The sequence below is a fragment of the Nerophis lumbriciformis genome, linkage group LG15, assembly GCF_033978685.3.
Source record: "Nerophis lumbriciformis linkage group LG15, RoL_Nlum_v2.1, whole genome shotgun sequence".
Lineage (NCBI taxonomy): Eukaryota > Metazoa > Chordata > Actinopteri > Syngnathiformes > Syngnathidae > Nerophis > Nerophis lumbriciformis.
Genome location: NC_084562.2, coordinates 5,647,501 through 5,660,078, shown reverse-complemented (window position 1 = coordinate 5,660,078; position 12,578 = coordinate 5,647,501). Strand labels below are relative to the sequence as shown.

Sequence of the window (12,578 nt, the reverse complement as noted above, 5' to 3'; positions counted from 1 at the left end):
GTTAGCATCTAAGCTAGCAAACTGGCGCCAATCAGTCCATGAGTTTATCAAAGTGCAGTTATTGATCACAATTTTTGGCTACCGGGTAATTTAAATTTTACAACGTTAATACTCACCGTTGGGAGCTTTGGTAAGTTTATTTTTAGGGATGGGTACCGTTCACATTTGAACCGATACAGCACCAATTTTTGGTCCCTGAAAATCGATACCGGTAGTCAGCGGTACCAATTTTCGGTACTTTTGTATGTGTTAACAAATATTTGTTTTTGACAGTAAAATCTAATTTTTTAATGCAACATTTAGAAATGAGCTGATTAAGTTAACTGTTGTCAATTTGTTATATCTTGTTCTAATATATTTTAATTTATTTGCGTAATACATTCTATAATTTATTCCATATAATGATAGACTAAAGGTCTTAACTGTTGCACGTGCATACAAATGTTTTAAAGTTTAAATTTTCCCTTTGGTTATATTTATGCTCTTGCTGAAAATAATTCAATCAATCCATCAAAAAAAAAAAAAAAAAATTGAACATTCTTGGGTAGCAGGTTAAAGTGTGCTTTGTGCATAATTCTAAGTGTTCACAAATGCATCAAACCATAGAATTTTAATAAATTATTGATAACGAATGTTATGTATTATTCTGACGTACCTCTTTTGCAACACGGTTAGTGAAAGAAGCATACTTTTGTTATTTACCTATGTTTTTACACAATAACTTAGATATGGTAACACGAGCAAGCAGTAAAGAATATGAAGTGATTTTTTTGGCCCAGAACATATTCACCTTTCTTCATCATTGAAGTACATTTGTATTATAATCCTTACACAAGTAACAGTGAAACTCAATGTATTAATCACTGAATGGAGAACTGAGGGTGGGATTAAATACATTATCTTCTTCTCACTCCCTTTCAGGCAAAACTGGATCATCATGCTAACATACTGTACATTACCGTTTGCATTATATTAATTTATATTATGTGTTGTCTACCTTATACTTTTTTTATGTCATTGCCTGAAATAAATGAATAAATGAAACAAACGTATGAAGTATTTCTTGCTACCTCATGTGATGTTTTCAAATCAATCTATAATCTATTATTACACCTATTTTTATTTTTGATTTTTTCTAAACTCAGTCAATGTTTATATTGTCTATTTGTATTTGCGTTTCACTTTTTCATCTACACTTACCGAATAGCATTATTTTAGATTTACTGAGACTCAAAAATAACCTGTTTTTGTCAAACCTTCTCTTTAATTAGTTAATTTCTTCTGTTATTTGTATTAGCTTCTGTGTGTTCTCTCCTGAACAAAATGTGGTCGTATCAAATAGCACTCACTTAAAATCTTTTGTAACATAAATAATGTAATAACTTGAACCATTTTGGCCCTTGTATTAGTCCCTGGGGTACACCAAAAAATACAGTATATTTAAAGCTGCACATGTGCAGCTTCACGTATTGCTTCCTATTGGTTAAATACTGTATCTTCTCAGGGCATTCAATCGTTCTCAACTGGACTGTTTGGTTTGTCTTGGATTTAGACAAACTTTATTGATCCACAAGGGAAATTGTTCAAAAAGAAAACAAACCTCTCATAGACTGGATTGACTAGATTGGTCAGATCTCAACCTACCAGATCTGACCAATCTAAGTCTATGAGAACAAACTGATGAAGCCCACTCAGAGGAGAGGCAAAACGTCTTCTAAGACAAACCAACTAGTCCAGTTGTGATCGATTGAATGCCCTAAAACAGACCTGGGCAAATTAAGGCCCAGGGGGCCACATGCGGCCCGTTAAGCTTTTCAATCCGGCCCGCCGGACATTTCCAAATAATTTTTTTACATCTTTAAGATGGAAACTGTAGCTGCCATTATGATCTGCAGTGATGTTTTCAAATTACCATAAGTCTTGAACTATACAAAGTATTTCAATGGTTGGAAACGTGCTTTTGCATAATCTCACCAAAATGATTCCTGAACACAGCCCCCGCTGCTGCTCACTGCTCCCCTCACTTCCCAGGGGGTGGAGCAAGGGTATGGGTCAAATGCAGAAGGTAATTTCACCACACCAAATGTGTTTGTGACTATCAGTGGTGCTTTAACTTTAATATACTAGTTACTATGTTAATCTAATTAGTTACTATGGTATTCTAATTAGTTACTATGGTAATCTAAGTCACAGCAGCTCAGACGAGGCACCAAGCAGAGTGGGTGGGGAGCGTTTCCACAGAGTGTTTCCAGAGCGGCCAGCCTGAAATACGGGTGTCAGGGACAGACGTGGAAGGAGATTTTTACAACAAAGTTCTAAAGTTTAGTGATAAATCAGATTGTAGGATGTTTTTTTTTTTTTTTACCATTCGCGTTCATATTTTGTTGTGTTTGTTGTATTTTTGTTGCATTTCGCTTGATTGTAAAATATGTCAGTCGAGAGGGGGTGTGACGTTCATATGTCAATATTCAGTGTTTTATCGGTCATAGTTAATATTGTAAATCCCACATTTTTTATTTTCACGTACATTCTGGGTGTCTCATTCAGTAAAAAAAAAGTTTAAATTCCATTCCGTTTTTAAGGCAGTCTGTCATAATGTTTTTAGCATTCAATCAGACATTATTGTGAGGTTTTGTATTAGTGTTCCTAAAAATAGATATACCGGCCCCCAGACACATTTCTTTCTCTAAATTTGGCCCCCGAGTCAAAATAATTGCCCAGGTCTGCCCTAAGATGACAATGACCTGGATGAATGAGAACATTCATAGATATTTTAAGTACTGTAGCTTCTTACCCAGTTCAAGACCAACCCTCTAATGCCATACAATAATAATTGGTCAATTAAGATTGTATGATTGTGTTAAATGATTTGATAAACATTTTAAATAAGGTGTCAAATGTATCAATGTATTTTACATTGAAAAATGTTCCCAAATACTGTGACCCATGTTCTGCACACAATCATAAACAATCTACTGCGTGACAGTAGCAGAAGAAGAGGACAAACAAAAATAAATATAATTTGTCCCGGTTGGATATGAAAAAGCCTTTTTAGCATTCTCATTACTATTCTCCTTGAAGCCCCGTTTGACTCACCCAAAGCCAGGTTCTTGGCGGTGACATCAGAGCATGGCTGGTAATACTGAACAAGCCAGGCAATTCCCACCACTGCATACACGAGCTCAACCAACAGGATAGCTGGGGTGGGAAAGAAGGAGGAGGAGGAAGTGAGCAGAACAATCAATAAGTGTACAATCAATACAACCAGTGTTCAAATCTTTTCTTGGAAGCACAACTACGCACTTTGTCAGAAAACAACGAGGTATTGCGCACAAACAAGTATGCCAAATAAAGAAAGGTCATGTACTGTACAGAAAACACAACCAAGTGGATAAATTAAGCATAAGCCATCGGAGTCTACACGGTAGTTTTCAGCGGTTTGACGCACTTCTGTGTTATACCTCTATGTTTCAAAATAAAACCTTTCTTGACTCAATTTATTTCATTTTTTCCAATACACCCTCATGTGAGTGACTATAGTTTTTTTTAGTTGGACACACTGTATGAGAATATTGGCCACAAAAATAACCAAGAAACTTAAAATCCCAAGGAGGTAAAATATAGATTGTTTTTGTAGAAAAACATCTAACATAAACACTTTTTATACTGTATGAGGAATGGTCTAAAATCTATATACTGCACGCATCAATATTTATTGCAGTCTGCTGCAATAACGATATAGATCACAATATATTATTTGGCATATAAATTATATTAGAGACATTTAAAAATGGGTTACAAAGGCCTTTGCCATAACAGTATGCGATATATATATATATATATATATATATATATATATATATATATATATATATATATATATATATATATAATATACTAATATAATTTTTTGTGTGTTATTTTCTATTTTATATATTGCTGTTTTTACTACTACTATTCTTACTATTTTATGATCGTATATATTCATATATATACTGTTATAGTTGGTTACTTTCTGCTGTAACATGGTCCTATCTACACTTCAGTTAAAATGTAATTAGCACTTATTATTCTGTTTAGGGCATCACGGTGGAGTAGGGGTTAGTGCATGTGCCTCACAATATGAAGGTCCTGAGTTCAATCCCTGGCTCGGGATCTTTCTGTGTGGAGTTTGCATGTTCTCCCCGTGACTGCATGGGTACCCTCCGGGTACTCTGGCTTCCTCCCACCCCCCAAAACATGCACCTGGGCATAGGTTGATTGGCAACACTAAATTGGCCCTATTGTGTGAATGTGAGTGTGAATGTTGTCTGTCTATCTGTGTTGGCCCTGTGATGAGGTGGCGACTTGTCCAGGATGTACCCCGCCTTCCGCCCGAATGCAGCTGAGATAGGCTCCAGCACCCCCGCGACCCCGAATGGGACTAGTGGTAGGAAATGGATGGATGGATGGATATTCTGTTTAGATACTTGACATTATTAGTTTTGGCCAATGCTACACATTTGGGTATTGATCTAATGCCAAGCAGTTACAGGGGCACTATTCCACATACCAGTGCTGATTTTGATACTTAAAATTTTTCAAGATCATTTAATGATTATATTTACACAAAAAGAAGGTCCTGGGTTCGATTCCTGGGCTAGGGGTCTTTCTATGTGGAGTTTGACTGTGTGGGTTCCCTCCGGGTACTCCGGCTTCCTCTCACCTCCAAAGACATGCACCTGGGGATAGGTTGATTGGCAACACTAAATTGGCTCTAGTGTGTGAATGTGAGTGTGAATGTCTGTCCATCTGTGTCGGCCCTGTGATGAATTGAAGACTTGTACAGGGTGTAGCCCGCCTTCTGCCTGAAGGCAGCTGGGATGGGCTCCAGCCAACATCTCTACCCCGAGAGGGACAAGCGGTAGAAAATGGATGGATGGATGGAAATATTGATCTATTCACTATAGTATCAACCATATACTGATACTATAACATTTACTGTCAATATTTGTATCGATCCATCCATCCATTTTCTACCGCTTGTCCCTTTCGGGGTCGCGGGGGTGCTGGAGCCTATCTCAGCTGCATTCCGGCGGAAGGCGGTGTACACTCTGGACAAGTCGACACCTCATCACAGGGCCAACACAGATAGACAGACAACATTCACACTCACATTCACACACTAGGGCCAAATTATTGTTGCCAATCAACCTATCCCGGAGGGAACGGAGTACGCGGAGGGAACCCACACAGTCACGGTGAGAACATGCAAACTCCACACAAAAACATCCCGAGCTCAGGACCTTAAGATCCACCAACACTTATTTACATTCAGGAGCTCTAGATTAGCGGTTGGTATGGCTTCTTGTAGCTTCCTATGGTGTGTAGTGTATATGTTTAGTTATTTTTCATCCTCCTGTGATAATGACACTAGTAAGAAACGTTGTTTATTTGCCACCATTGAGGTGAGGATTAGTGACTTAGAAGCGGCTTTGCTCTGTGGAGAGACTTTAGCCGCCAGCTTGCTAGTGAGGACGCTACATTGCATTGACCACGCAGTTGTTCCCTTGCCGCCGTCAAATTTGTGGGACAGAGCTGGAATGTGTCATCAACATGCATTATCACGATCTGACGATAGCATTAAGAGCTCTATTGTCGGTCAAATTTGTATTATTTATATCGTCTATATCACGCAAACCTACACTGTACCTTCAAATTCAAACAAAACGTTTCATTCAAAATCTAATGTACAAGTTTAGCAAACTACAAATATAGTTTATTGTAATAATGATTTACAAACCCCGTTTCCATATGAGTTGGGAAATTGTGTTAGATGTAAATATAAACGGAATACAATGATTTGCATATCATTTTCAACCCATATTCAGTTGAATATGCTACAAAGACAACATATTTGATGTTCAAACTGATAAACTTTTTTTTTTTTGCAAATCATCATTAACTTTAGAATTTGATGCCAGCAACACGTGACAAAGAAGTTGGGAAAGGTGGCAATAAATACTGATAAAGTTGAGGAATGCTCATCAAACACTTATTTGGAACATCCCACAGGTGAACAGGCTAATTGGGAACAGGTGGGTGCCATGATTGGGTATAAAAGTAGATTCCATGAAATGCTCAGTCATTCACAAACAAGGATGGGGCGAGGGTCACCACTTTGTCAACAAATGCGTGAGCAAATTGTTGAACAATTTAAGAAAAACCTTTCTCAACCAGCTATTGCAGGGAATTTAGGGATTTCACCATCTACGGTCCGAAATATCATCAAAGGGTTCAGAGAATCTGGAGAAATCCCTCCACGTAAGCAGCTAAGCCCGTGATCTTCGATCCATCAGGCTGTACTGCATCAACAAGCGACATCAGTGTGTAAATGATATCACCACATGGGCTCAGGAACACTTCAGAAACCCACTGTCAGTAACTACAGTTGGTCGCTACATCTTTAAGTGCAGTGTTTCCCACACATTCATTTATTTGTGGCGGCCCGCCACGAAAGAATTACGTCCGCCACATATGGATGTTTCGGCTTTTGACTCGCTCGACCGCTCATAAAAGCAATGGGACTCTGTCTGTGAATGTACCTTGTAGTTACAACTCCGGTGCAGTAGGTGGCGGTAGCCTACTATGCATTGTAACTCACCTGGTGGGCCAGAAGAAGAAGAAGAAGAAGAAGAAGACGGCGGAGTAAAAGAACGGACCGACCGGATCAAAATACGAGGGTAATATAAGTTATAGGTAGATAGGTTATAGCTGCATCGCTCGCGGCTCGTCATATATTTAACGTTAATCCGCGATTTCACCGAGCGTTTCATTGACGGTGGGCAGCCTGACGCTGTTTCATTAACACCGCCGCTGTTGTCACGTGTTACAATACCGACGAGCTAACGTGTCCAGGTTATAACCCTGTTGTCAATAAACACACGTGGAGACGGTGCTTCAGATTAATAATGAAGCTAAATTGTCCACTGTAGCATGTGAATGCAATGAAAAGAATAAAATCTGAGCCAACTAGCTGTTAAAATGTTGTCCAGGTTAATGTTTTGGCCATTAAAGGCCCTTCATTTCAAGATTTCAACTGTGATCGGGCTTTAAACAGGTGGCTGACCTGTTCAGATGGGTGTAACTCAGGGGTGCTCACACTTTTTCTGCATGCGAGCTACTTTTCAATTGATCAAGTCGTGGGGATCTACCTCATTCATATATATAATTTATATTTACTTATTTATGAAATATATGTTTTTGTTAACAAGTTAAAGGTGTTTAATGATAATGCAAGCATGTTTAACACATATAGTTAATATTGTTAATAAATTAAAGGTGTTTAATGATAATACAATCATGTTTAATACATATAGTTAATATTGTTAACAAGTTAAAGGTGTTTAATGAAAATACAAGCATGTTTAACACATATACTTAATATTGTTAATAAATTAAAGGTGTTTAATGATAATACAAGTATGTTTAACACATATAGTTAATATTGTTAACAAGTTAAAGGTGTTTAAAGATAATACAAGCATGTTTAACACATATTGTTAATAAATTAAAGGTGTTTAATAATAATACAAGTATGTTTAATACATATAGTTAATATTGTTAACAAGTTAAAGGTGTTTAATGACAATACAAGCATGTTTAACACATATAGTTAATATTGTTAACAAGTTAAAGGTGTTTAAAGATAATACAAGCATGTTTAACACATATAGTTAATATTGTTAACAAGTTAAAGGTGTTTAAAGATAATACAAGCATGTTTAACACATATAGATTCCTTTCTTTCATGAAGACAAGAATACAATATAAATTGGTGTATTACCTGATTCTGATGACTTGCATTGATTGGAATCAGACAGTGGTGCTGATAACGTCCGCATTTTCGAATGGAGGAGAAAAAAAGTCCTCCTTTCTGTCCAATACCACATGAAAGTGGTTGGTTTTTGGCATCTTATTTGTCCAGCTTCTGTACTCCTTTGTATACACTTTACAAGAAATACATTGTCGGCAAACTCCGTAGCTTGCTAGCTTGTGCACGCCAGCTTTCTGAGACTCTTATTTTGTTAGCGCAACTGTGCAGTCGGTCTTTGGAGTTTTGACGACAGGTACGGCGCCAGAGTCTGTTGAAATAAAGTGTTTCTCGCCTTCCTGTCGGTAATTTTAATGAGCTAAATATGTACATAAAGTGTTGTACTTATATTCCAACTCCGCGTTCTTCTTGGTCATCGCCGCTGCCGCCGTCACCCCCCGCCCCCCGACCACACCACCACAAATAGATGCCTGTCCTGTGGGAAACACTGAAGTGCAAGTTAAAACTCTCCTATGCAAGGCAAAAACCGTTTATCAACAACACCCAGAAACGCCGTCGGCTTCGCTGGGCCTGAGCTCATCTAAGATGGACTGATGCAAAGTGTAAAAGTGTTCTGTGGTCTGACGAGTCCACATTTCAAATTGTTTTTGGAAACTGTGGACGTCGTGTCCTCCGGACCAAAGAGGAAAAGAACCATCCGGACTGTTATAGGCGCAAAGTTGAAAAGCCAGCATCTGTGATGGTATGGGGGTGTATTAGTGCCCAAGACATGGGTAACTTACACATCTGTGAAGGCGCCATTAATGCTGAAAGGTACATAAAGGTTTTGGAGCAACATATGTTGCCATCCAAGCAATGTTACCATGGACGCCCCTACTTATTTCAGCAAGACAATGCCAAGCCACGTGTTACATCAATGTGGCTTCATAGTAAAAGAGTGCGGGTACTAGACTGGCCTGCCTGTAGTCCAGACTTGTCTCCCATTGAAAATGTGTGGCGCATTATGAAGCCTAAAATACTACAACGGAGACCGCTGGACTGTTGAACAACTTAAGCTGTACATCAAGCAAGAATGGGAAAGAATTCCACCTGAGAAGCTTAAAAATGTGTCTCCTCAGTTCACAAAATGTTTACTGAGTGTTGTTAAAAGGAAAGGCCATGTAACGCAGTGGTGAACATGCCCTTTCCCAACTACTTTGGCACGTGTTGCAGCCATAATATTCTAAGTTAATTATTATTTGCAAAAAAAAATAAAGTTTATGAGTTTGAACATCAAATATCTTGTCTTTGTAGTGCATTCAATTATATATGGGTTGAAAAGGATTTGCAAATCATTGTATTCCGTTTATATTTACATCGAACACAATTTCCCAACTCATATGGAAACGGGGTTTGTACCTTCAAAGCCTGGCAAGGCCTCAGGCAGGTACAATTGACTAACTATGTACACAACAAATAGGGTGATAGGTTCCACATCCACCTCAAAAAAAGTGAAAACCATTGATGATCTAGATGGAAAAGTCTGACCCGTGTTGGACTTTCAAAGCTATGACGTGCGTCTTTGCATAGCCAGTGGCACTGTTGGCTTACCCATCCCATCCTCTTCTGCCACCAAACGACTGTTCATGTTTTGATTAGAAGGTAGCGTCATATTGTATTACCTGCTTTATGTGTACTTTGAAAGCGGCTACCGAGCTGCGCCAAACAGGCTCACAAATGAGAAATCAGGTAACATAAAGCGAGACATCTTACCTAGTCGGATATAGATGACATACTGCACAGCTTCCCTGGGCTGCGTGTACAGGATGCTGCCCCTCATGCTCAACCACATGATGGCGCTCTCACAGATGAGGCAGCTGACCAAAATGCCAAGATACCCTCGGCCGTGGTCCACCAGGGTTATAGAGCAGGACTGGTCTGAGCCATAAGGAAGGCCGAACAGAACCACGGACAGAACCACCAACCTGAACATGGTATCCCAGTGAAATAAAAAAAACTTGTAGCATGGAGAAAAATAACAAAGTTGTGTGACTCACCAGATGCAGTGTAAAAGGAAAAGGAAGAGGGCGGGCAGCACCAGGTCATCACTGCCGACTGACCAGCGCCGCCGAAACATCACCATGCCAGGCATCACTGCCCTGTGGGGAAACAATCAAGAATGAATGGATACAATTTGCAACGATCGGTCTACACGTTTTTGGCACTGATGCTTTTTATGTCCTATTACTGCATCCCAGAAAACTAAAGTTGGAACTTACAATGAAATACCAGCCAAGCAGACAGATGCTTTGTATAAAGTAGGGGCAAACTGTTATACTTTGCCAAACATATTCGTGTATCATTCTGCCCAAACAATGTATCCCACGTGTTGGTGATTCAGGGCTTGATTTACTAAAGGTTTGTGTGTACTAAAACACGTGCAAACCTGATAGCACACGCAAAGCTTATCTACTAAACTTGTGCAAAGTGGATTGCGTCGTTTAAGTGAGCAGAATAAGGTGCGTCATTCATTTTGCGTCTCCGTCTTCATTAATATGCAAAATATATGCTGACCATCAAAATGCCCACAATACTGGGAGGAGAAAATGCAAATATAAATATGCAGCACACGCAATGTGATTTATCAACACTCATCACTGTTTTGCGACAACTATGTATGCAAACTGACAGTTCTACACAGACAGACGAGAATATTCTGTCCTACGTTTGTGTGTCAATATTTTTGGTAGACGGTCAGAAATAATAATATTAGACATATTGTCTATTCAGCAATTTCATTTAATAATTGTATTGCTCCTAGATGACTTAGGGGGCTGAATAAAATAAATTTAATTGATACGTTTTGGTGTCTACTGATGTTTTTTTTTTTTAATGTTATTATTTTTTATTTAAATAATATATTACTATATTATACCTCCTACATGAAAATATGTCTTGCATTGTGCATTTTTTTATGCTTTAGTCATTCCAGGCGCACAAATGCGCTGGTAATGTGATCCAGAGCCTCGCGCACTGAATGGGAAAGTGAAAGAAAAGTGTCAGAAAGTGTCAGTGTACTTGTTTCTGTTGTCTAGATGACCATTCAAAAAAGGTGTTGCAGATTACCGTATTTTTCGGAGTATAAGTCGCTCCGGGGGAGTATAAGTTGCACCGGCCGAAAATGCATAATTAAGAAAGAAAAAAAACATATATAAGTCGCACTGGAGTATAAGTCGCATTTTTGGGGGAAACTTATTTGATAAAACCCAACACCAAGAATAGACATTTGAAAGGCAATTTAAAATGAATAAAGAATAAAGAATAGTGAACAACTGGCTGAATAAGTGTACGTTATATGACGCATAAACATACTTGCCAACCTTGAGACCTCCGATTTCGGGAGGTGGGGGGAGGGGGGAGGGGTGGGCGTGGTCGGGGTGGGACGGGGGCATGGTTGGGGGCGTGGCTAAAAGGGGAGGAGTATATTTACAGCTAGAATTCACCAAGTCAAGTATTTCATATATATATATATATAGATAATATGTATATATATATATATATATAGATAATATATATATATATATATATATAAAATAAATACTTGAATTTCAGTGTTCATTTATTTACACATATACACACACATAACACTCATCTACTCATTGTTGAGTTAAGGGTTGAATTGTCCATCCTTGTTCTATTCTCTGTCACTATTTTTCGAACCATGCTGAACACCCTTTCTGATCATGCATTGCTGTGTGGCACGCACAAAAGTGCTTTCATCAAATGCACTAGATGGCAGTATTGTCCTGTTTAAGAGTGTCACAACATTGCTGTTTACGGCAGACGGACTGCTTTACTGTAGACGTTCTTTATATTGTGGGAAAGCGGACTCAGGTCTGGAGGGGGCGTGGCCTCCAGCTCCGCCTGAATTTCGGGAGATTTTCGGGAGAAAATTTGTCCCGGGAGGTTTTCGGGAGAGGCGCTGAATTTCGGGAGTCTCCCGGAAAATCCGGGAGGGTTGGCAAGTATGCGCATAAATAACCAACTGAGAACGTGCCTGGTATGTTAACGTAACATATTATGGTAAGAGTCATTCAAATAACTATAACATATAGAACATGCTATACGTTTACCAAACAATCTGTCACTCCTAATCGCTAAATCCGATGAAATCTTATACGTCTAGTCTCTTACGTGAATGAGCTAAATAATATTATTTGATATTTTACGGTAGTGTGTTAATAATTTCACACATAAGTCACTCCTGAGTATAAGTCGCACCCCCGGCCAAACTATGAAAAAAACTGTGACTTATAGTCCGAAAAATACGGTATAGATGTGTTCTGCTGGTTCAAAACATCGCACACCAGTGGGAGCATGATAACATGAAAGTGAACAAATGATAGTCTTTGTGGTAAAAGCCTCGTATGCACGCAAAATCCTCATTTAATTAAAGCGGTCTGCACCACTTTCCAATTGCACACGTAGATCACACACAACACGCCCACTCATAGTACACGCCATTTTTTTTGCATATGTGTCGCTGTATAGCGTGTGGTATTTGAATCTTTGTAAATCAGGCCCTCAGTCTCTGTAAAAAAAAAAATATTGACTGCAAAATAACCCAATATGGGGCCAAAAAAAGTTGAAAGTATCAGCACATTGATAAAGAAGGAGAGAAACACTATTGAATTCAACAAAAAAATTGTACCAATGCTAGTGGTACCTCAACTTAAGAGTGTTTGGCTAATGTCGGCTAATTGTTATGCTTTAAGTTGCAAGCACA

The 12,578-nt window shown here is 38.7% G+C and overlaps 1 protein-coding gene across 2 annotated transcripts in view; it reads right to left on the bottom strand.

The window, feature by feature from the left end:
- The window catches only part of LOC133615989 (diacylglycerol lipase-alpha-like), a 91,388-nt gene that overhangs the window by 38,706 nt on the left and 40,104 nt on the right, over positions 1–12,578 (bottom strand). For both annotated transcript variants that reach the window (XM_061974941.2, XM_061974942.2), the window contains exons 2-4: positions 9,850–9,951; positions 9,566–9,777; positions 3,097–3,198 (exon numbers count right to left, since the gene is read on the bottom strand). In XM_061974941.2, the coding sequence (XP_061830925.1) occupies positions 3,097–3,198; positions 9,566–9,777; positions 9,850–9,944 (409 nt within the window). In that variant the 5' untranslated portion in view covers positions 9,945–9,951. The remainder of the gene's footprint in view (positions 1–3,096; positions 3,199–9,565; positions 9,778–9,849; positions 9,952–12,578) is intronic.